The sequence below is a fragment of the Eretmochelys imbricata genome, chromosome 1 (genome assembly GCF_965152235.1).
Source record: "Eretmochelys imbricata isolate rEreImb1 chromosome 1, rEreImb1.hap1, whole genome shotgun sequence".
Classification (NCBI taxonomy): Eukaryota; Metazoa; Chordata; order Testudines; family Cheloniidae; genus Eretmochelys; species Eretmochelys imbricata.
The window spans coordinates 161,266,538-161,292,042 of NC_135572.1; the positions used below are offsets into that span (position 1 = coordinate 161,266,538).

At 44.8% G+C, this 25,505-nt stretch overlaps 1 protein-coding gene across 1 annotated transcript in view; it reads right to left on the reverse strand.

Annotated features, from left to right (window-relative positions):
- The window catches only part of IGSF5 (immunoglobulin superfamily member 5), a 93,519-nt gene that overhangs the window by 39,764 nt on the left and 28,250 nt on the right, over positions 1-25,505 (reverse strand). Inside the window, exon 2 of the mRNA XM_077807242.1 lies at positions 6,020-6,098. Within this exon, the coding sequence (XP_077663368.1) occupies positions 6,020-6,098 (79 nt within the window). The remainder of the gene's footprint in view (positions 1-6,019; positions 6,099-25,505) is intronic.

Here is a 25,505-nt window from a genome sequence, read left to right on the forward strand (position 1 = left end):
CCTAAACCCCAACGTAGTAGAAAGTGGCACCAGTGGAAAGCGGTTCACAGTCAACGGAAACAGCCCTATCCCCTACATCACTTCCAGAGGGACCAAGCCCAGATCCACAATCCAATGAGGAACTGATGTCTCCAGCCTCAAGGGAACAGTTCCAGACCAAACAGGAAGCAGATGAAAGCCTCCAAAGAGCTTGGACGGCGGCATGGAGCAACCCACCACCTCTCAGCTCTTCTAATCGATCCAGGTTTGTTGTAGAAAGAGGACTTTTATACAAGGAAACTCTTTCTGGTGGACACCAGGAACACGGGCATCCTCAGAGACAGTTGGTAGTTCCAACTAAGTACTGGGTAAAGCTTAGCCCATGATCATCCTAGTGGCCATGCTGGGGTGAACAGGACCAAAGACCATTTGGGGGGGTCATTCCACTGGGAGGGAATGGGCAAGGATGTTTCTACCTATGTCCAGTCTTGTGAGGTATGCCAAAGAGTGGGGAAACCCCAAGACCAGGTCAAAGTCCCTCTCCACCCACCCCATCATTGAGGTTCCATTTCAGCGAGTAGCTGTGGATATTCTGGGTCCTTTTCTGAAAAAGACACCCAGAGGAAAGCAGTACATACTGACTTTCATGGATTTTGCCACCCGATGGCCAGAAGCAGTAGCTCTAAGCAACACCAGGGCTAAAAGTGTGTGCCAGGCACTAACAGACATTTTTGCCAGGGTAGGTTGGCCCTCCGACATCCTCACAGATGCAGGTACTAATTTCCTGGCAGGAACTATGGAAAGCCTTTGGGAAGCTCATGGGGTAAATCACTTGGTTGCCGCCTCTTACCACCATCAAACAAATGGCATGGTGGAGAAGTTTAATGGAACTTTGAGGGCAATGATACGTAAATTCATAAATGAGCACTCCAGTGATTGGGACCTAGTGTTGCAGCAGTTGCTCTTTGCCTACAGAGCTGTACCACATCCCAGTTTAGGGTTTTCACCATTTGAACTTGTATATGGCTGAGAGGTTAAGGGGCCATTACAGTTGATGAAGCAGCAATGGGAGGGATTTACACCTTCTCCAGGAACTAACATTCTGGACTTTGTAACCAATATACAAAACACCCTCCGAACCTCTTTAGCTCTTGCTAAAGAAAACTTACAGGATGCTCAAAAAGAGCAGAAAGTCTGGTATGATAAACATGCCAGAGAGCGTTCCTTCAAAGTAGGGGACCAGGTCATAGTCTTAAAGGTGCTCCAGGCCCATAAAATGGAAGCATGGTGGGAAGGGCCATTCACGGTCCAAGAGCGCCTGGGAGCTGTTAATTATCTCATAGCATTCCCCACTTCAAACCAAAAGCCTAAGGTGTACCATATTAATTCTCTAAAGCCCTTTTATTCCAGAGAATTAAAGGTTTGACAGTTTACAGCCCAGGGAGGAGATGACGCTGAGTGGCCTGAAGGTGTCTACTATGAAGGGAAAAGTGATGGTCGCAGAGAAGAGGTAAACCTCTCCATGACCCTTGGGCGTATGCAGCGACAGCAGATCAAGGAGCTGTGCACTAGCTAAGCGCTGACGTTCTCAGCCACCCCAGGACTGACTGAACGGGCATACCACTCCATTGACACAGGTAATGCTCGCCCAATTAAAGTCCAACCTTACCAGGTGTCTCCTCAAACTAAAACTGCTATAGAGCGGGAGATCCAAGATATGCTACAGATGGGTGTAATCTGCCCCTCTGGCAGTGCATGGACATCTCCAGTGGTTCTAGTTCCCAAACCAGATGGGGAAATACGTTTTTGCGTGGACTACCATAAGCTAAATGCTGTAACTCGCCCAGACAACTATCCAATGCCACGCACAGATGAACTATTGGAGAAACTGGGATGGGCCCAGTTCATCTCTACCTTGGACTTAACCAGGGAGTACTGGCAGGTACCACTAGATGAATCCGCCAAGGAAAGGTCAGCCTTCACCACACATGTCAGGCTGTATGAATTTAATGTGCTCCCTTTCAGGCTGTGGAATGCACCCGCCACCTTCTAAAGACTTGTAGATGGTCTCCTAGCAGGACTGGGAGACTATGCAGTCACCTACCTTGACGATGTGGCCATATTTTTGGATTCCTGGGAAGAACACCTGGAACATCTACAAAAAGTCTTCAAGCGCATAAAGGAGGCAGGACTAACTGTTCAGGCTAAGAAGTGTCAAATAGGCCTAAACAGAGTGACTTACCTTGGACACCAGGTGGGTCAAGGAACTATCAACCCCCTACAGGCCAAAGTGGATGTTATCCAAAAGTGGCCTGTCCCAAAGTCAAAGAAACAGGTCCAATCCTTCTTAGGCTTGGCCGGATATTACAGGCGATTTCTACTGCAATATAGACAAATCCCCACCCCACTGACAGACCTAACCAAAAAGAAACAGCCAAATGACATTCAGTGGACAGAAGAGTGTCAGAAGGCCTTTAACCAGCTTAAAGTGACACTCATGTCTGACCCTGTGTTAAGGGACCCAGACTTTGACAAACCGTTCCTAGCAACCACAGATGCATCCAAGCGTGGTGTGGGAGCAGTTTTAATGCAGGAAGGACAGGATCAAGAATTCCATCCCGTAGTGTTTCTCAGCAAGAAGCTGTCTGAGAGGGAAAGCAACTGGTCAGTCAGTGAAAAAGATTGTTACGCCATTGTCTATGCTCTGGAAAAGCTACGCCCATACGTTTGGGGATGGCATTTCCACCTGCAAACCGACCATGCTGCCCTACAGTGGCTTCATACCGCCCCAAGAAATAACAAAAAACTTATTCAGTGGAGTTTAGCTCTCCAAGATTTTGATTTTGACATACAACACATCTCAGGAGCTTCTAACAAAGTGGCTGATGCACTCTCCCATGAAAGTTTCCCAGAATCAGCTGGTTAAAATCATCCTTGAGATGTAGAAAATATTGTTAGTCTTTATACACTTGGTAGTATATTTAAAGGTGCATGTGTCTTATTAACTCTGTTTTCTCCTAGAGCTCCAGGAAGAAATCACAGCCAGTGTTTCACCCTATCTGTGATTTGGGGGGGGTGTCATAAATATAAAGTGAAGGGTAACCACCTTTCTGTATACAGAACTATAAAATCCCTCCTGGCCAGAGGCAAAACCCTTTCACCAGTAAAGGGTTAAGAAGCTAAGATAACCTCGCTGGCACCTGACCAAAATGACCAATGAGGAGACAAGATACTTTCAAAGCTGGAGGGGGCGGGGAAACAAAGGGTCTGTCTGTCTGTGTGATGCTTTTGCCGGGAACAGATCAGGAATGCTCTTCAGAACTCCTCAGAACTTCTGTTAAGTTAGTAAGTAGTCTAGCTAGATATGCGTTAGATTTTCTTTTGTTTAATGGCTGGTAAAATAGCTGTGCTGAATGGAATGTATATTGCTGTTTTTTGTGTCTTTTTGTAACTTAAGGTTTTGCCTAGAGGGATTCTCTCTGTTTTGAATCTGATTACCCTGTAAGGTATTTTCCATCCTGATTTTACAGAGGTGATTCTTTTACTTTTTCTTTAATTAAAATTCTTCTTTTAAGAGCCTGATTGCTTTTTCATTGTTCTTAAGATCCAAGGGTTTGGGTCTGTGTTCACCTATGCAAATTGGTGAGGATTTTTATCAAGCCTTCCCCAGAAAAGGGGGTGTAGGGCTTGGGGGGGGTGTTTGGGGGGGGGAAGACGTCTCCAGGTGGGTTCTTTCCCTGTTCTTTGTTTAGCATGCTTGGTGGTGGCAGCATAGGGTTCAAGGACAAGGCAAACTTTGTACCTTGAGGAAGTTTTTAACCTAAGCTGGTAAGAATAAGCTTAGGGGGTCTTTCATGCAGGGCCCCAGATCCGTACCCTGGAGTTCAGCGTGGGGAAGGAACCTTGACAGAAGGGATAGTTCCATCATCCTGTTAGCACTGCAGATTTGTTCCACCTTCACTAGAACATTGAGACATCAGGTCACCTCCTCCATCCCAACGAGAACAGGAGGTGGACACAGGGAGCATTCCTAGTGCCCTTTCTTGTGTGGAGGTGAGAGAAGGGAGGCAGGGATCTGAGAGGGGTGGCTCAGGCACTACTATTGCTTTTTCAGGATAGGAAGCAAAATGAGAAACTGAGTAGATGGAGACATGGCTTGTTTCAGAGGAGAGGGAGAAGAGCAGGCTCTGCCCACTGCTACTTTCAGAATAGAGGCGGGAGAAACAGAAGTAAAAGGACCAGATGCAAAAGGAGGATTGGCTGGGGGCTGAGGGGTTCTACAAATCCAGGAGAGGAGCAGAGATGGGCCACCCATAGCACAGAGGCCTGCAGACAGGTAGTGGGGCAGCATAAATTGATTTGGGGAAGGAGGGCAGCATTAGTTAGTTTGCAGGATTATCGTCTTGTGGGGGATTCATTGCTTTATCGGGGCAGAACGTATTTATTGAATGATGAGGAAAGGAAAGGGGAACAAGAGCTGGAGCCAGCTGATTGGATGTGGCTGCTTGAGATGGGGTTGAAAGAAGAGAGAGGGAGAGAGGGAGCTGAGAGAGGAAAAGGAGCATGTTACTCTGCTGGCCCAGGCTGGAAGCTGTGTGTGATGATGACAAGTGAGGAGGAGCTTCAGCCTCACCTGTTCTGGACCCGGACCTGTCAGGATGAGTGAGCGAGCAAGGGCAGTAGGAAGGAGTGGGAATGTCTGGGGCCCAGGAGTTAGGAGCACTGAGGCTATGGGGGTAAAAGTAGAGGAGTCAAAGAAGCAGATGGGAGGAAGATCCTGGCAGAGGGAAGGCATTTTGGTAAGGTGGGGCTAGTCTTTGTATTTTATCAACTGGTCACCTAGCAAGGGAAAGTACCTTATTTTCTCCCCTTCTTCCTTCCTGCTGTGTAGCTGTCCTTGGTTTTCACTTTGTAAGCCTGGTCATGCTAGGTCAGCACTCCTAGCTGGCTGTGCTGCTGTGGAAGCTCAAGTCTCTATGAGATAACTGAGTAAGGTAACCAGAGGTTAAAGCAGATCAAAGTGGGAGGGAGGTGCTCCACAATTCTGGTGGCTTTATGTCATCATAGAGGGTGACATGTGGTGAAATGACATCGTAGTGATTGTGTGAGAGACAGGACATAGGGGTGATAAGGGAATAAATGTGCGTCAAAGGTGTCTATGTCCCCAAACAGGTGCCAAACAAAGTGAGTGTGAGCATGTAAATGTGGTGCTGTGGGAACAACCTGTGTGTGCCTTATCCTCTCCCCACCAACAAACACCCCACTATGGAAAGCTCGGAGGGCAGAGAGACCTGACAGGGCCATTCTTTTTCTCCTTAATTCAGTCAAGGAGAGGGGAAGGGTTTCTCATTTTTCCTGGAGGGGAGGGAGAGTTTGAAGTAGCAAGGTCTGCCTCTTTCCCTTCCAGTCCCCTAGGGAGAACCAGCAGGGAGACATATCGTCCTGTAGAAAAAAATGCAGTAGAGGTAGCTAGGAGATTCCCAGCTTGGACTATTCTTCTCCTCTCAGCTATTGGTGCTGTTTCGCCTGCTGGTGGAAAGACCTGAAGCCTCATAAATTCCCCAGACAGGTACAGCTCCCCCTGTTGCTCCCGACTGAAATTCTGCTGCCTGATGTGTCATTTCCCCAGGCAGTGCAGAGGCAGAAGGAGGGGGACTCTATGAGGAGCTGAGTTCCCTCAACCTCTGGAGAGGGCATGGATGGGGAACACTTTGCTTTTAGAGGAACTAAGGCCTTCCCTCTGCCACGATCTTCCTTGCATCTGCTTCCCTGACTCCTCTATGCCTTCTCCCTCTCCCCTCCTCCCCACTGTAACCCTTTCTAACACCTTCATACTGTGGTCCAGCCAAATTCATGATGTATTTTCAGGCTTGAAAGGTAAAGCAATCCCTTCTAAGAATATTTAATAAATTCATTCACTATTAAGCATTACTGTGAAACATACATTTGATACTGCCTGTAATAGATATTTACGGTGCTTTAAAATCAGTTTATAAATGGTCTTCATTATGAGTCATTTAATGAATTAGCAGTGTCCTACCTGTTAGTGAGGCAAATAGGATAAAAGTGACTGGAATAAATTTCTGGAGGCTATCCATTGGAGCATTTTCTCCTGAAACCTAGGACAAAAAGGCATGCAGCTGTCATTGGATAGTTATCAAGAAGCTACACAACAGAATTGCTTAGGAAATGTTGCTGCTGGTTTTTATAGCGATCTAGCACAGGGGTAGGCAACCTATGGTACGCGTGCCAAAGGCGGCACCCGAGCTGATTTTCAGTGGCACTCACACTGCCCGGGTCCTGGCCACCGGTCTGGGGGGCTCTGCATTTTAATTTAATTTTAAATGAAGCTTCTTAAATGTTTTAGAAACCTTATTTACTTTACATACAACAATAGTTTAATTATATATTATAGACATAGAAAGAGACCTTCTAAAAACGTTAAAATGTATTACTGGCACGTGAAACCTTAAATTAGAGTGAATAAATGAAGACTCGGCACACCACTTCTGAAAGGTTGCCGACCCCTGCTCTCGCATTTAAACATTTGTCCCTTTGTGTCCTGTATTACACACGTGTTGAGACGATTAAAGGTGACAGTGAGACCCTTTAACGTAATGAAAATGGATCATGGGCAGCTGGGAGAAATAATTCTGAGTTGTCTGCAATCAAATGTGTACTCGGAGTACATCGTCCATGCTGCTGGTACTATTCTGGCAGACTAAAGAACTCTGTGGTCACCCATATCCTCTCTAAAGTAATTGGACAGGGTTTAATTCATGACTGAGGCTACCCATGGGATGTGTTTAATCAGTACAGCTCCAGGCTCCCTCAGTACATTTCCACTCTGGCCAGCACCACACACTTTTAAAGCTATTCTGGCTAGCTCTGGGACCCTCAGCATAGTGGGTTTTGTGGGAATAGTGCTCCTCTGCAACCCCTTCTGTGTGGGCTTTGTGCCCCTGAATGTCCTCTGCTAGAATCCACATTGGTTTCAAGCCCATTTTATTTCCTCACAGCAAAGCTTGGCAGAATTTGAGTTTAGGGGTTGGTTTTGTAATTTTGATGGCTAATATCAATGTTTATTTTTAATCATTTTTATTTGTATCAATTTAAACTTTCACAGTTGCACAAAGTTATGGGGTTTAAACATTTATTTTTATTTTTATCTATTTAAATTTTCAGAGTTGTGGGAAATTAGGGGGGGTAACACAACAGGGAGGGGCAGACAATAATTATTTAATAACAGTAGACGTTGAGATTCAAAAAGTTAAAGCTTTATAACCATTACAACACAGCTGCCAGTATCAGCTGTCAAAATATACAAAGTAAAGATCCTTAAACCAACCTCTAATAAGTTCTCAAGCAGCATTTTTCTTACTTTGCCTGTTGGTAAATTTTGATTATTACCAATGGAAATATTTTTTTTCTTTGGTTTGTGTGTATCCGGTGAAATCAATGTTTATTGACATTTACCAAACAAAAATCTGTGGCTTCCTAGCCTACTCATAACACACCCATATTGGTTATGTTTCCAGAGAATTACTGACCAAGCAAACTACAATGAATCATGGTCAAAACATAATTTTCAAAAGTACTGATATTACTCTTATTACTGCACAATCCAGCTGCACACAAATCCTATTCACCTGTCAGTTATATATTAGTAGTTTTGTTTCCCTGCAGGTACAATATCATCTACATTTCTTATTTTCCCAGCTCTGACAGGGCTGCAATATGGGTGATATTTGCATCTGTGCAGATAAGGTGACACTTGGCACCCAAGGCAACTACACACCCCTATCTCTGCCCCTGCAGAGAACCAAGAGGAACTGGGAAAACATCACGGTACTTTACTTCCCCCTATAAAAACTGCCATTTTCTCTGTGCCCAACACAGCTCCTATTCAGTACTTTTATTCACACAGTTCAACAAGACTCTCAGCATGCTCTGTGTGGTGCCATTGATCCTGAGACTACTAGCTGCTGACGGACAGAAACAACAGGACACATTGAGCTGCCTTTCCTGGTTTCTATTTGTGCGGTCACAACTAAAGAAGCTATCTGTACATTAGGGTGTGTCCTAATATTATTTTTCTGCCCTTTACTCAGGTCAGAAAAGATAAATACCCCCACTCCCAAAAGCAAACTTCTGCTGGCGTCCCAAAGAGGGCAGAGTTAAGGTTGTATGGATTGTCCTGTGTGAGAGTACCACCTTAGCACTGCATTTCCCAGGTCACTTCTACATGTGAGTCTGTGAGGCTCAGCTCACAGAGACATACTTATGCTAGCTCTCATCAAGCTAACCTACTAAAAATAGTAGCATAGCTGCAGTGGCACAGGCAAGCCACCTGAGCATAAACCCATCCAGACCCCATGAGTACGTACTCATGGCAGCTAGCCCATGCCACTACTTGCTGTTGCCCATGCTGCCACGGCTACACTACTATTTTTAGTACGCTAGCTCACTGAGAGCTAGTACAGGTATGTCTACTTGAGCTGGGAATCACACCCCAGCTCCAAGTAGAGACACTGCACAATCCCAGTTTCCTAATAGTTGTAGTTTGTTTTATTGTAACCCTAACATTTATAAGAAGTATGTGGGAGGGACCTAGATTGCCTGTCATGGCTTGCACACTTTTCACTTTAGGGAATTAAACTCGTGCATTCAGGAAGAGGAAGAGGATGAAAGGATACTGTTTTGTGGCCACAACCTTTACTCCCTGTAACAAACTTCTGTTGCCTTTAAATAGACCTTGCTTTGTGACACCTAGACCCTCACTCTGGAACCTGTACAAATTAATAGCACAGCAGTGACACTGTGGGTTCCCTATAAAAATGTTTTACTTCTTCTTGCTTTTAAAAGCAATACTACTAGGGTGACCAGATGTCCTGATTTTATAGGGACAGCCCCGATTTTTGAGTCTTTTTCTTATATAGGGTCCTATTACCCCCCACCCCCCATCTCGATTTTTGACATTTGCTGTCTGGTCCCCCTAAATACTACATGGGGAAAAAAGCTGGCATGACCATTTTACTTCTCTTGAACAAATCCAGTACGTTGCTATGTTACAGTAAGAGCCTGTATTTAAGGGTCTGTATTAATAACCAATAGGGACTTTGTGATTATAGCTGTGTGGAAAAGGCAAATTTCTGCCTCAGATGAATTTGTAGCACTTCCTAGGATCAAGACCCTTAAAGGAATGTGCAGAATGTATGTGGCTCCCTCCTGCACTGGAACTATTTGTGCTGTGGTTACTTCTTGCAAAACAGCTAGAACCCTGAAATCACCCTGGCAGGTGAAATAAACAAACAACAGAAATGCCGTTTCAATTCATTTAATTGCAATTTAAAGGCTAGTGTGTGTTTTTGTTAGTGATTCAAGGTCTTAGATAGATAGATAGATTCTGAAAGCATTTAAGTTTACTTTAGATACATGCTCGTTCTCACATTTTGTGTGGTGAAAAGTCCATTATTAAGCAGCTGAAAAAGACAGGATCCAATTCCTAATAAAATGAAACTTTTCTCTTTCATCTGCAGCATTTATTCTCACCACACAAAATCTGGCAATGTTTGCATGTAATTATCTCCAGTATTAATAGAAATAATAGAGGTAAATCCCCAGACCAGGAAGCAAATCCAAAATTATTAACCTGCACTTTCTGTTGTACCCGTGCAACTAGAGAAAATTCCATGATTTCAGATTTTGTTATTCTTCTGATTTGGAATGGAAACATAATTATAATTTCCTGATTAATTAAATTTTCAAAAAAGAAAATTAATTTCTGGTCAATCAAAATATTTTGTTTAAATAAAATGAAAGTGTTTCATTCCGGTTTTGACTTTTTAAAAATTTTCTATTCTATTGCCATTTATAATAGAATATAAAATATTGAAATGAAAAATCATTTTGAAATTAAAAATCAAGATGTTCTGTTCTAATAAGTTTGAAACAGAATGTTTTGCCGTTATTCAACTGCTTCATTTCATTTTTTTCTATATGAAATGTTGATGAAATTAATGCATTCCCAAGGAAAGTCTCAGTTTTGATAAAACAGCATTTTCAGCCAGCATACCAATTAGTTGGAAAAATATCAACCAGCTACTTGTATAAACTTAATATTGCATAGTCGTTAAGACTAAATTTTGCTTTAAATCTCTTGTACTTGTAGATCCTGGGCCTGCTCCTGCACCTATTAAACTCAGTGACAAAGATGAACACTTTTAAATAAATAGGAGCAGGATCTGGTCCCCTACATTCATGTGGGGCCTGGGTCTCCATTGCTGTGAAATTTGTATAGTTGTTTACACCAGAGCTGACTGGGTGTAAAATGTGCCCATTCCAATCTGGCAGCATTTTACACCCACTTTGCACCCACTGTGTACTGAGGTAAATGACCCCACGTGGCGCAAAACAATGGTGAATCAGGGCTGACACACATAAATGAGTATGAATTGAAAATAAACATGGAACTTAAGGCTTAGCTCAAGCTCCATACTAGCAACTGTGTGTAACATAAGGTTAGCTTTTGGCATGCTAGAAGCTTCTTTGTTGCTCCACGAATAAAGACTGAAGACATGTAAAGAAAGGTTACACGATGAATGCTTAGGCTCTGATCCTGCACTGAGCCCGAAATGGGAGGACCCCTGTGCCCACAAGAGCCTTACTTAAGTCAGAGGCTCTGCGTGTTCTATTCTGTTTTATTCTATAAAGGTTGTTGTGCCACGCTCATCACCATAGTATTTGAGTGCCTTCCGGTCATGCATTAAGTGGCGTTACTAACTTCTGTGGACATGACGACACACCCAAGCAGAGCTCATTGCAGGTTCAGGGTCTAAGTTAAAGCTGAAAAGTGAATACAAGAACAACATATTACCACACTCACTGTTCCCAATGTTAGAGTTTTTTTAAAGCTGTATTTCAGACCCAATTCCTTATGCCAGAGTATTTAGCAGTTAACTGGTAACACAGCTGGAAAACTGAAAGCCTTTCTCAAACGCCATTTCTAACCCCAGGAAATAGTTTTAAAACTATCTAAATCCAATTCAGATTAATTCTGATTAAATTATTTGATTTATTTATGAAAATCCATTGTAAAATCATTAATCTATTTTAAACTAATAAATACAGATGATGTTTTCTTACCTTCGCTGTGAAGATTGTCTTTTAAAAGTCTTGGATAAATTCTCAGATATTCTCACATGAACAAAAAAATCTACTATCAGTGGCACCTGGATGCACGTAACTCCTCACACACACACACATACACTGAATGTCTCTCAAAAGTGTTGATTTCTCTTTCCCATTTTGCTGGACGATCTTAAAGAAACTATTTCAGTGTAGTTTCTGTTCACTGCTTTTAATGGCTGTGCTTTGCAGTGACAATGTAGTTGTGATAAGATAAGGTTAGATTCCAAAATCAATGTGCATATTCCTTTATTAATCATTAACCAGCACTGCGAAAAGAATTGCGTAAATGCCTGTGATGTGGATCCAGGAAAAAACTGCACATAAATCTGACCTGAGAAGTTAGGTTGGTGATGATACTTACTGCCATAACTAAGGCTTGCTCAGAAACATTGCCTAGGATTGATCTGTCAGATCATTCCAGTGTGAGCACTAGCACTTACTGTGATTATTAGTAACTCCAGAAAAAACAACGAGGAGTCCTTGTGGCACCTTAGAAACTAACAAATTTATTTGGGCATAAGCTTTCATGGGCTAGAACCCACTTCATCAGATGCATGGAGTGGAAAATAAAGGAGCAGGTATAAATACATGAAAAGATGTGATTTGCCTTACCAGGTGTGAGGATAGTCTAATGAGACAATTCAATTGACAGCAGGACACCAAGGGAGGAAAAATAATTTTTGTAGTGGTAATGAGAGTGGCCCATTTCAAACAGTTGACAAGAAGGTGTGAGTAACAGTAGGGGGAAATTAGTATTGGGAAAATTAGGTTTAGGTTTTGTAATGACCCGGTCCCAGTCTTTATTCAGGCCTAATTTGATGGTGTCCAGTTTGCAAATTAATTCCAGTTCTGCAGTTTCACATTGGAGTCTGTTTTTGAAGTTTTTTGGTTGAAGAATTGCGACTTTTAGGTCTGTTATTGAGTGGCCAGGGAGATTGAAGTGTTCTCCTACTGGTTTTTGAATGTAATAATTCCTGATGTCAGATTTGTGTCCATTTATTCTTTTGCATAGAGACTGTATACAGTTTCACCAATGTACATGGCAGAGGGGCATTGCTGGTACATGATGGCATATATAACTCCAGAGTTACCCTCATGGATTTGTTGAGGTTTATTGCATTTACATCAGAGTAAAGTAGAGCAGAAATTAGCCTTTCCGAGAAGTGTATTTTTCAAAAAAGATAGTCAGAAAATTTCTGTTTTAAAATGTTTTTGATAGAAAATACAGTTTCTGCAAAATCAAAGTTTTCCATGGGAAAAATTTCAATTTTCCTGATTTTTTTTTTTCATTTTACATTGGGAAAACCTAAACAAAATCTAAACAGTAGGTCAGGGTGACCTAAATCAAGATATTTCTCACAAACTTTAAGGCCAGAAGGGACCATCATGATCATTTAGTCTGACCTCCTGCACATTGCAGGCCACAGAACCTCACCCACCCACTCCTGTAACAGAAAACCCATCATTTACACCAATTTAAACCTGCAAGTGACTCATGCCCCATGCTGCAGGGGAAAGTGAAAACCCCCAGGATCTCTGCCAATCTGACCTGGGGGAAAATTTCTTCCTGACCACTAATCTGGCGATCAGTTGGACCCTGAGCATGTGGGCAAGACCCACTAGCCAGACACCTGGGAAAGAATTCTCTGTAATAACTCAGAGCCCTTCCCATCTAGTGTCCCATCACCAGCCATTGGGGATATTTGCTGCTAGCAGTTGCAGATCGACTACATGGCATTGTAGGCAGTCTTATCATACCATCCCCTCCATAAATTTATTGAGCTCAGTCTTGAAGCCAGTTAGGTTTTTTGTCCCCACTGCTCCCCTTTCAGTTTGTTAAATCAAAACATTTCTGGTCAATTTGACATTAATCTGTTTTCTGAGCTATCATGCTGCCTCATAGGAGTTGTCATTTGGGTGCATCATGCTCCCATTCACTGCTATGGGCTGGGCTCACTGGCTTTTCCTACATTTCCTATGATCACCATGATGTCCTAGCTGGTTGAATCAATGCAGTGCATCACGGGAGTCACATAATCACAGTGCCGCACCAGAGACATAATCCAGGGGGAGACGCTGTCCATAAGAAAGAATGGATGTATGAGACACCTGAACTGCAGCTCCCATAAGGCAGGCCAGCAGCTCAGATAAACACAGATTAATGTCAAATTTACCTGAAATGACCCTGAAACATTTTGATTCGGGAATGTTAAAACATTGCATTTCAATATTTCCACATCAAAGTTTTTTGGAACTTCCATGAGAAAAAAAATCAATATTTCAATATTTGATGAAATATTTGTTTGAAGTATCATCATTTCACCTGGTACACAAATGCATATTTTGACTCGCTCTCATTTTTTACTTTTCTTCACTTTTCCAAACATCTTTGTTGCTGTGCCTCTGACATCATAGTAGAAAAGTTGTGGTTTTTTTTAAATGAGTCTTATCCTCTCAGCCAATAAGCCTAATGAACTCCATAAAAGTATCAAATGTGTACATTTATGAACAAGTATGTTTCTAACTGTCTGAAGCCAGATGAGGAGTGCGGAAGTCCTAGAGACCAGCTACCATCCTGGATTGCATCAGTAGAGAAGGACACCTGGACAACAGCTTTAAAATATGTGTTTGGATCTCAAATTAGTTCTCAGGGAGGCTTTCTGAAGGAACATCTCTTTGTGAAATGGCCTGATGGCCTTCAGTGGCTACTTTCAAACTTTTAAAAATTTATTTTCAATTTGACATCAATAGCTCTCTTGGTTTGTAACTTCAGCCACATCACCCCTCTCTTTGTATTCCACCACTGCCTCTCCCATCTCTACTGCATTAAACACAACTGCTTGTCTTCAGTCTTTAACCCCTTCGTGGCCTGTCATTGCCTGTATCATATAGAGCTGCCAATGATGGTAGTCTTCATCACCCCTGGATACAATGTTCCCCTCAGACATCTTTATGCTTTCTCCTATGCCATCCCCTATGGGAGGAGTTTCCCATAAAAATCCACAAAACTATTCTATTATCCTACTTCAAATCCCTCCTTAAAACTCCCCTCTGTGACTGCTGCTTAGGACACTACCTGTGACCACTGCATGCTTGCCCTGTGCTCCCTCATCTGTGTGTTGTACCAATTTGTTGTCTATTATCAGACACTTAGACTGTGAGTTCTTTGGGACAGGGACCATCTTTTAATTACAGTTGTGTTCAGTGCCTACTACAATGGGGCACCAATCCTAACAGCAGTCTTCTAGGTACTGTTGCAACACAAACAAATGAATATTAATAACAAATGTCATTCCCATTCATGCATCAAACAGTGTCATTGCATTGTGTCAGCAGCAAGCTATTATTGCAGTCAAAACTTATTTTGTCACTCCTCTATTCTCACTGAGGCCCCAGTCCTGCAAAGATTTATGTACATGCCTAACTTTTTACACTGTTCGTAGTATCATTGAAAGAAATGGGACTACCCACAGAGCATAAAGTTACTCCCCTGTTTAAATCATTGCAGTAATGGGGCCCAAGCCTCCGGTCAGGTGAGTTTCCATTCCCATAAACACAAGCAGTTCTCAAGAGAGAAGGGAGGCATAGAGACAGGTTTGAGTGCCTGGGGATTTCCCTGGCATGCACTGCACACTGAAATGGAAGCTCTAGAGGCATTTTTAAACTTTAAAAGCACAGGATAGCAGGACTGAGCGGTGGTATTTCTGTGTCCCTCAGCCTCAGAAAAGAACAGGCCAGCTAGCCACCCATCTGCTAAGGGTATTAGCTGAAGGAGACATCCCAGGTACCCCTTTGCAGGGGATGATAGGCTGTTAGGCATCTCTCCTCTCCTACTGATAGCATCTCAGGTGAGAAGGGGGAAGATAAAGGTAAGGTTTAGGGGCTATGCTGGGACCTTCTCAAGCTCCCTCTAGAAGGGATGGTCCTTAACTTTCTCAAATGTCAGTAAGATTCTAGGCAAATTCCTTTTGAAGAATATTTTATTAACTTAATTGATTTATTTAGATGTTGGTTGGAAGGAAATTCCATTCCAAAGGGAGTCTGTCCAAAGCTCTCAGAGCCCTTGACAAACACTTAAAAACACAATGTAGCAGCTGCAAAGCACAAATTAGCCCAAACAGCAGTGCTGCTTCTTTCCACTCTACCATATCTCGAGTAATCACCATGGTGTGATCAGTGCAGCTTCACACCCCTACCATACTGTCCCATGAGACAAATACCCCACCTCAGCCAATGCCAGCTCAAACAGATGAGCTTTGCAGCATGCCAGGGAAGGTCAACAAATTTAGGCTATTTCAGAGATTGGGATGAGGAACAGCATTCCAAAAAAGAAGTGCCAGTATGGAGAGACCTCTGCCAGCAGCCCTCTTCTTTTGTGACACACATATTATTTTTACAATAGTAGATCATTCATCTCGATTTACCCACCCACTAAACCAGACAATGGATGCAATTTTCAAAAGTACCCAAGTCACTTAGGTTTCTAAGTCCCATTCCCAAAAGTAACTCAGGCTCTTGAGGCCAGATTCTTAAAGGTCTTTAGATAGGTGCTAGAACTAGGGATGCTGCCACTCCCCCAGGCTTGAAGTGATTTCCATGATATACAGGGTTTACAGTTTGGTTCAATGGCTCTCAGCACCCCCACTGTCCAAATTGTTCCAGCATACCTGGATGTTTAGCTGCCTAAAGATGCAGATAGGCACCTGGTAGAACTTTCAAAATGGCTTTGTGTCCAACTCTCACTGAAACTACTGCAAGTTAGGTGTTCAGATTATGTGAAAATTCCACTGGTTACCTACTTGCACCTTTAGGTGCATAAATATCTTTAAAAATCTGACCCACAGAAGCGTAAATACCATTGACTTGCAATGATACCTACACCCCCAAGGCCCAGACCCTCAGAAGATATGTAGGCACCTCACTCCCATTCATTTCCATGGGAATTACATGCCGAAATACCTGTGAAGGGTGAGGCTCCAGTATCTAAGTCACTTTTGAAAATGGAACTTAGTCTCCTAACTCACTGTCTACACTTTGATCTGGAGGCGTAAATTTCAGTTTGAGGAAACTTGCTAGCTCTGATGGAATGAGAGTGCAACAGAAGGGGCTAGCCGTCCCGAGTATGAGCCCTTTTAACATGCTCGATCAGAGTGAGTGCAGGTATGTCTCCTCGAGCTGGATATGTCAGCTCCAGGGTAGACATACTTTTAGATGCTTTTGAAAATTGTACCCAGTTTCCCCATGAATGAGGCGAATTTGCATGAGTGACACAAAGCTGAAGCTAAATTTTTTTAATAAGGAAAGTGTATTTTTCCCCACTCTGCTTCCTCTCAGAAATGGCTGATCATTTTTAGTTCACGTATTACAAAAAAATCTCCTTCAGGTTGGAAGCAAATTACTCCCTTCCCTCACCCTGCTGATCTTAGCTACTCTCCACAGAGCGACTAAGCAGGAGAGTAGCCTAACATGTCCAAACCCATAGTCCCTGTAGAGTACTGGTTCTCAAACTGTGGGTCGCAACGCCTTTTTAATGGGGTCCCCAGGGCTGGTGTTAGACTTGCTGGGGCTCAGCGTGGCAGGGAGCAGGTTACAGGCCTCCCAGCTGGGCTGAAGCCCTTGGGCTTTGGCCTCCCCGCCTACCGCTGTGGGTCGCAGGCTTTGGCTTTGGTCCCCCTTGCCCCCCCGACTCAGGGTGGGGGGCTCAGGCGGGCTTTGGCTTCAGTCCCTTCTCCTGGGGTCATGTAGTAATTTTGTTGTCAGAAGGGGGTCGTGGTGCAATGAAGTTTGAACAGGGCTGGCCTTACCATGAGGCGAACTGAGGCAGCCACGTCAGGTGCCAGACTGGGGGCGAGGGAGTGCCACTAGGACCCAGAGTGTAGAAAAATTGTGTCTGCTGCTGGGGCATATGTATTCTCTCTGCTCTAGATGCACAGAGATGGTGGAGCGCTGTGCTGGAGGAAGGAGGGCACAAGAGACATAACAGGCAGGCAGGAGAAAAGGTGAGAGGGAATAACAGAAAGCAGCAGGAGCTGCCGGGAGAGAGAGGAGGAGGAGCCTCTTACATACCTCTCTAGCATCCCCAGGAGCCTGGACTGATTAACACTGGCTTCCCAGAACCCACTTGAGGAGAACAGGCAGTCAACTGACGTAGTAGTAGGAGCCAATTAGGCCCTTAAGATGCTGATATCTTCCCTCACTCAGTCCCTGCTACCAGCCTGCTTATTTGTCCCCTTCAACTGAGTGTTGAGAGCCACTATAGCTGGCACAGAACAACAGTCATGAGTGAAAGAAGAAAACGCCCCTCTGGGGCAGCATTCAGAAAAAGAAAGAAAGCAAAGGAAGGAGCTCTCCTGAGATATATAGATACAACATTTTTATGGCTGATTTAGAACAACGCTTCCTCAGCTCTCGTCCCCTAAAGCCCCTACTCCACTTGCGCTATATTGATGACATCTTCATCATCTGGACCCATGGAAAAGAAGCCCTTGAGGAATTCCACCATGATTTCAACAATTTCCATCCCACCATCAACCTCAGCCTGGTCCAGTCCACACAAGAGATCCACTTCCTGGACACTACAGTGCTCATAAACAATGGTCACATAAACACCACCCTATACCGGAAACCTACTGACCGCTATTCCTACCTGCATGCCTCCAGCTTTCACCCTGACCACACCACACGATCCATCGTCTACAGCCAAGCTCTGCGATACAACCGCATTTGCTCCAACCCCTCAGACAGAGACAAACACCTACAAGATCTCTGTCAAGTTTTCTTACAACTACAATACCCACCTGCGGAAGTAAAGAAACAGATTGATAGAGCCAGAAGAGTTCCCAGAAGTTACCTACTACAGGACAGGCCTAACAAAGAAAATAACAGAACGCCACTAGCCGTCACCTTCAGCCCCCAACTAAAACCCCTCCAACACATTATTAAGGATCTACAACCTATCCTAAAGGATGACCCAACACTCTCACAAATCTTGGGAGACAGGCCAGTCCTTGCCTACAGACAGCCCCGCAACCTGAAGCAAATACTCACCAACAACCACATACCACACAACAGAACCACTAACCCAGGAACCTATCCTTGCAACAAAGCCCGTTGCCAACTGTGCCCACATATCTATTCAGGGGACACCATCACAGGGCCTAATCACATCAGCCACACTATCAGAGGCTCGTTCACCTGCACACCCACCAATGTGATATATGCCATCATGTGCCAGCAATGCCCCTCTGCCATTTACATTGGTCAAACTGGACAGTGTCTACGTAAAAGAATAAATGGACACAAATCAGATGTCAAGAATTATAACATTCATAAACCAGTCGGAGAACACTTCAATCTCTCTGGTCACGCAATCACAGACATGAAGGTCGCTATCTTAAAACAAAAAAACTTCAAATCCAGACTCCAGCGAGAAACTGCTGAATTGGAATTCATTTGCAAATTGGATACTATTAATTTAGGCTTAAATAGAGACTGGGAGTGGCTAAGTCATTATGCAAGGTAGCCTATTTCCCCTTGTTTTTTCCTACCCCCCCCCCAGATGTTCTGGTTTAACTTGGATTTAAACTTGGAGAGTGGTCAGTTTGGATGAGCTATTACCAGCAGGAGAGTGAGTTTGTGTGTGTATGGGGGTGGGGGGGGGTGTGAGAAAACCTGGATTTGTGCTGGAAATGGCCCACCTTGATTATCATGCACATTGTAGGGAGAGTGATCACTTTGGATGAGCTATTACCAGCAGGATAGTGAGTTTGTGTGTGTGGGTTTTGGGAGGGGGGTGAGGGGGTGAGAGAACCTGGATTTGTGCAGGAAATGGCCCAACTTGATTATCATGCACATTGTGTAGAGAGTTGTCACTTTGGATGGGCTATTACCAGCAGGAGAGTGAATTTGTGTGGGGGGGTGGAGGGTGAGAAAACCTGGATTTGTGCTGGAAATGGCCCAACTTGATGATCACTTTAGATAAGCTATTACCAGCAGGACAGTGGGGTGGGAGGAGGTATTGTTTCATATTCTCTGTGTGTATATAAAGTCTGCTGCAGTTTTCACGGTATGCATCCGATGAAGTGAGCTGTAGCTCACGAAAGCTCATGCTCAAATAAATTGGTTAGTCTCTAAGGTGCCACAAGTACTCCTTTTCTTTTTGCGAATACAGACTAACTCGGCTGTTACTCTGAAAATAGACACAAATGTTCACGGTGAGCCTTCTGGCCCCAGTGAGGATGTGAGTGGTGAGGAGATGCCTGATCTTCCAGTTAGTCAGAGTGCAGGTGACTTGGCAGCTACTGCACCATCCATATCTCCATCTCAAATGGATGTAACCGTGCACAATCCTGAAGAAAAGTGTAGATCAGAGAAGAGTGTTGTAGAGGCGCAAGAAACAGCTACTGCTGAGTTTAGTTCCTTAAGTCTAGATGATCCAGGACTGTGTACCCACTTGAGCAGTAGCCTGAGGAACCTCCTTGTACTGCATGGGCCACAGCAAGTGAAAAACTTCATGTTCCCCAAAGACAATGAAAATAGAAGTTTCCATCCAACAAATTACTGGTGTGAAATCCCCAATGGTGACAAAGTGGAGAGGCCATGGCTTATGTACTCAAAAACCCAGAGTGCTGCACATTGTTTTTGTTGCACACTCTTCCAGTCTAATGTTCCAGCCACATTGGATTCTACAGGAATAAAGGACTGGAAAAATCTGGCTAGAAATCTGGCATGCCATGAGAAGGCAGCAAATCACCAGAGAGCATTCCATAGGTGGAAAGAGTCTGAGATGAGACTAAGGTTAAAGGCTACCATAGATGCTCAGCATCAAGAGAAGACTGCATCGGAGTCTCTTTACTGGCAAAATGTTCTGAAAAGGCTCATTGTGAGAATGCTTGCTACCCAAAACCTAGCACTGCGTGGCACTTCAGATCAGCTGTATGTGCCAAACTATGGAAACTTCCTTAAAATTGTGGAGCTGATGGCTGAGTTTGATGCTGTGCTCTAGGAGCTATTAAAAAGAGTCACCACCCAAGAAATGTACACACACCACTACCTTGGAAAAGCAATTCAAAATGAGATCATACAGTTACTAGCAACAAAAGTCAAACAGAAGATTGTGGCAGATCTGAAGGCAGCAAGATATTATTCAGTTATTCTGGACTGCACACCTGACATCAGCCATATGGAACAAATGACTTTAATGGTGCGTTTTGTAACAACAACAGAACCTAGTGAAAATGCCCCTGCAATGGTGACTGTCAGAGAGCATTTTCTAGAATTTATTAACATTGATGATACTTCAAGAGCTGGTATGACAAATGTGCTTCTTAAAAAGCTGGAAGATACAGGAATTGCGATAGCTGACATGAGAGGTCAGGGCTACGATAATGGAGCCAACATGAGAGGAAAGAACAAAGGAGTGCAGACACGGATCCGAGAGTTAAACCCTCAAGCTTTTTTTGTCCCACGCAGTTCTCATTCATTGAACTTGGTGGTCAGTGACGCAGCATCAGCTTCTAGTGAGGCTGCTGAATTTTTTAATGTAATTCAAAGCATCTATGTATTTTTCTCTGCATCAACTCTTTGATGGCAAATTTTGAAGCAACATCTGTGAACATCCTCTCTGACACTGAAACCACTGAGTGCCACACGATGGGAAAGTCGAGTGGAGGTGATAAAGCCTATCAAACACCAAATTGGGAAAATAGATGATGCCTTAGTTGCCATTATGGAGGATAATGCTATGACAGGAGCTGTTCGTGGGAGAACAGTGGCAGAGGGAAATGGAATCACCAGAAACATACATAACTTCAAATTTCTGTGTGGCTTAGTGTTGTGACATGACATACTGTTTGAAATAAATGTTGTAAGCAAGAGACTCCAAGGTGTTGACCTTGATATATCTGGAGCAATGGAACAACTGGACAAAGCAAAGTCATACCTACAGTCTTACCAGTCAGATGAAGGATTTCAAAACGTTCTGAAAAGTGCACAGAAGTTGGCAGAGGAACTTTACACTGAAGCTATTTTCCCACCAATTCAAGAATACAAGAGTCACCAAAGAAGAAGACATTTTGATTACGAGGCACGGGATAATCCCATAGAGACCCCAAACAACAGTTCACGGTTGAATTCTTTAACCAGGTGCTAGATTGTGCAATACAGTCAGCTGAACATTTCATGCAGCTCAAGGAACACAGCAGTATATTTGGGATGTTGTATGATATTCCCAAACTCTTCCCTATACCTGAAGAAGGCCTACACCAGCAATGCAGGGCACTAGAGACAGTATAGACACATGATGACATGCGTGATATTGATGCAAGTGATTTAGGTGATGAACTGAAAGCCCTTTCAAGATACATTTCAGCAGGATCAACTCCAAAGGCTGTTCAGGAATATATGTGCACAGGTAAGATGACCATCCTCTTTCCAAATGCTTTTGTTGATCTGCGCATACTTCTAACACTTCCTGTAACAGTTGCAAGTGGAGAACGCAGCTTTTCCAAGCTGAAGTTAATAAAAACACATCTATGCTCCACAAGGACACAGGAGAGGCTGGTCGGCCTTGCAACCATCTCAATAGAGCATGAGCTGGCCCAGACTGTGGACCTTCAGCAGGAAGCAGTTCAAATCTTTGCAACCAAGAAGGCACGGAAAGCACCACTTTGATTATGCAAACAGATAAAAATGCCAGTGTTTACTATAAAAAGAAAAGGAGTACTTGTGACACCTTAGAGACTAACAAATTTATTTGAGCATAAGCTTTCGTGAGCTACAGCTCACTTTGTCTGCAACTCTGAAACCCGTCATTATGCAAGGCACAGTGTTTACTATGCAGACAAGAAAAGTTATATTTGCTGTTCAGGCGTTTGAAAGTTAAGTGTTACTTAAAATTTTTGAACAAGGCATTTAAAGTTGTTAGTTCTCCTTTATTGGGGTAGGTAGCAGAGCAGTACCGTGAGAGGAGTAGAACAGGAAGAAGGCAGAATTGAGACCGTCAAAGTTTTGGCCCAAGCAAGAGGGCATAGGGGTGTCATTTGAGCTCCCCACCTCAGGTGCCAAAATGTTGTGGGCCAGCCCTGAGTTTGAGAACCTCTGCTGTAGACTCATAAGGGCCTAAGTGGCCTTTCTAATGCTCCTGTGCGGGCATCTAGTCTGAGTCACAAATTAGAAAAGAGAAACATTTGTTTAAATTTTATCCCTAAAAAGAACCCCTAATTTACAAGTATCAGTATTATAATAATTAAGGTCCTAACACTGCAAACACTTAATGCCAAATATAGTAATGCATTTGCTACCATAATTAGTCCCACTTTTTTTGCAATAGGCTTGGTGTTAAGGGTTTGCTAGATCAGGCCCTGAATGTCAAATTTTTCATACCTCTTACAGGCCTGTACTGTTTAAAAATCTTAAAATTGTATTCTGCTATTGGTATGCAAGTGTATTCATGCTAACAGGAGTTACTAATGTTGATAGCAGCATAGTCTCATAATTGCTTTTCCTGTGGCTGCTGTTTGAAGTGTAGTCCTGCTCTTCTTATCCACTAGAGCAGGGGTGGGCAAACTATGGCCTGCGGGCCAAATCCGGCCCGTGGGACTGTCCTGCCCGGCCCCTGAGCTCCTGGATGGGGAGGCTAGCCCCTGGCCCCTCCCCCACTGTCCCACCTCCCCCACAGTCATGCTGCTGCACGGGCAGCACAGCTTGTGCCCGCCCGCCTCCCAGGCTTTCCAATAAGCCTGTCCTGCCGCTCTGAGCAGCATGGTAAGGGGGGAGTTGGACAAGGGGCAGGAGGTCCTGGGGGGCAGTCAGGAGACAGGGGCGGTTGGATGGGGCGGAGGTTGGGGGGGGGCGGTTAGGAGACAGGGAGCGGGGGGGGGGTTGGATATGGGATGGGGGGTCCTGGGGGGGCAGTTAGGGACAGAGGTTCTGGGGGGCAGTCAGGGAGCAGGGAGGGTTGGATAGGCATGGGAGTCCCGGGGGCCCTGTGAGGGGGCAGGGGTGTGGATAGGGGTCAGGACAGTCAGGAGACAGGGAGCAGGGGGAGTTGGATAGGGTGTGGGATCCTGGGGGGGCAGTTAGGGGTGTGGTGTCCCCGGAGTGGGCAGTCGGGGACAAGAAGCAGAGGGGGGTTGGATGGCTCGGAGGTTCTGAGCGGGGCAGTCACCACCTTTCCACATCCCAACCCACTGTCCCATCCTGGAGCCCCATCCTGCACCCTGAACCCCTCATTTCTGGCCCCTCCCTGGAGCCCACACCCCCAGCTGGAGCCCTTCCGCCCTCCCGCACCCCAACCCCCTGAGCCAGCCTGGTGAAAATGAGCAAGTGAGTGAGGGTGGAGAGAGCGAGCAACAGAGGGAGGGATGGAGGGGGGGGCTTCGGAGAAGGGGTGGGGCATGGGTGGGGCCTTGGTTGAGGGGCAGGGCAGGGGCAAGGCAAGGGTGTTTGGTTTCATGCGAGTAGAAAGTTAGCAACCCTAGGCTCCAGCCACATGGCCCTGGCCTCCAGTTGTAGGGCTTCAGCCTCCAGCCCCGGTTCCAGCTGTGTGGAAGCAGGCGCTGGCTCCTGGCTCCAGTCCCGGGCCTGGTCGCGCAGTGGCAGATGCTGGCCAAAGGCGCCAACCCCCAGCCCCAGCCACACAGCAGCGGGCTCCAACCACGGGGCTTTGGGCACCAACTCCTGTGTCTGGCCGCAGGGCAGCAGGTGCTGAAACCCGGCTCTGGCCATGGAGCTTCAGTCGGCCTCTGGCCCCCCAGATCTGTCCATGCGGTGACAGGCGCTATCCTCGGGCTCCAGTTACACGGCTCTAGCCCCTGGTGGTGATCACTGCCTCAGCTACACGGCAGCAGATGCCGACGCACAGCTCTGTTCCTGGGCTCCGGACACATGATGGTGGGAGCTGGCCCCAGGTGCCAACCCCTGGCTTGGGCCACGCAGCAGTGAGCACTGGCTCCAGCCACACAATGGCAAGTGCTGGCTTCTGGATCCAGACATGCAGCCCTGGGCTCCAGCACCCAGCTCCGGGCTCTGGCTGTGCAGCAGCAGGTACTGGCCCCGGACACTGACTCACAGCTCAGGCTGCGCAGCAGCGGGCTCCAATCCCTGGCTCTGGCCATGTAGTTCCTGTTCCCAGCGCTGGGTTCTGGCTGCGGGCACTGAGCCCTGGCCCTGGCCACATGGCAGCAGGCACCAGTTTACCCACAAAAGTGGCAGTGTAGACATAAGTTTGTAAGCTTGATGAAGATGGAAAATCATTCTGTAAGTAATTGGCTTGTCCTCCTCCAAATTCTCCTCTCAAATCCTCCACTTTTCTTGTGTTTGTAGGATTTTTTCCTCCTTTTTCTAATGTTCCTTTGAACCCTTTCAAAATCACTTTTACAAGCCATGTAATTTTTTCTGTAGGTACCTACACATGCAAGTGGGTGGGGAGCCTCCATTTAGTTCACCACAGGACTCAGTTTAATGAATGTGAAACCTTTTAAAATGCACATTCTAATGCACATTCTCTTTCTAAGAAGAATAAAAGCTTTTTTGCCACAAGTGTAATTTTTTTCTAAGCTCCTGGTTTTTATTCCCCAAGAGAGATGGGTAAATTGTCATGATAGAAACTGAAAAGCATGTAGACTCCCTCGTTTGTAAAACACTTCTAATGAGAGAGGGAGCATAGCAGGGGAAGTAGGCACTTACTACTCTTTAATATTGTACATTACTTTAATTAGCTCAGGGAGAGAAGAACCAGTCTGAGAAGTCATGCACTGAAATGTCAGGGACACTACACGTCTCCATCAAATTAAGAAAACGTTATTAGCAAATGCGTAGTTGAAATTGCATTGAGATTTGCCGTAGAAGCAGGATTAAAATCCATCAGTTTCCTAAGTGGAATTTGGTTTGGAAATGTCAACTGCACACTTAAGTGATGGGAGCATTAGAAATGTCTCCAGTGGATAGCTCCACATTTGGAAACGCACTTGTCTCCAATAGGAAACAGGAGAAAGTAGAGAGCACATTAAAGAGGATGAGCTAAAAGAGACGCAGACCTACCAGTTTTATAGGCTCTGTACCATGATGTCTATGTAGCCCTGCCTGCTGATATGCTGATAGCTGATCAGGGCTCGGCAGACACTGAGCCATGACTTTTCCTCTTCCCTTCTTTCCTTCTCCTGCTCCATTACTCCTACCTCTATCCCTAACTAAAAGTAGTAACACATGTAACAAAGCTACACCCATTCTTCAGCATTCATTTGCTTGTATTTGAATACCCTTATCCCCTACCTTTTGTCTGTTTGCATCTTTTAGCTCTGTAAGTACTCCAGAGTAGAGACTGTCTCTTTTCTGTT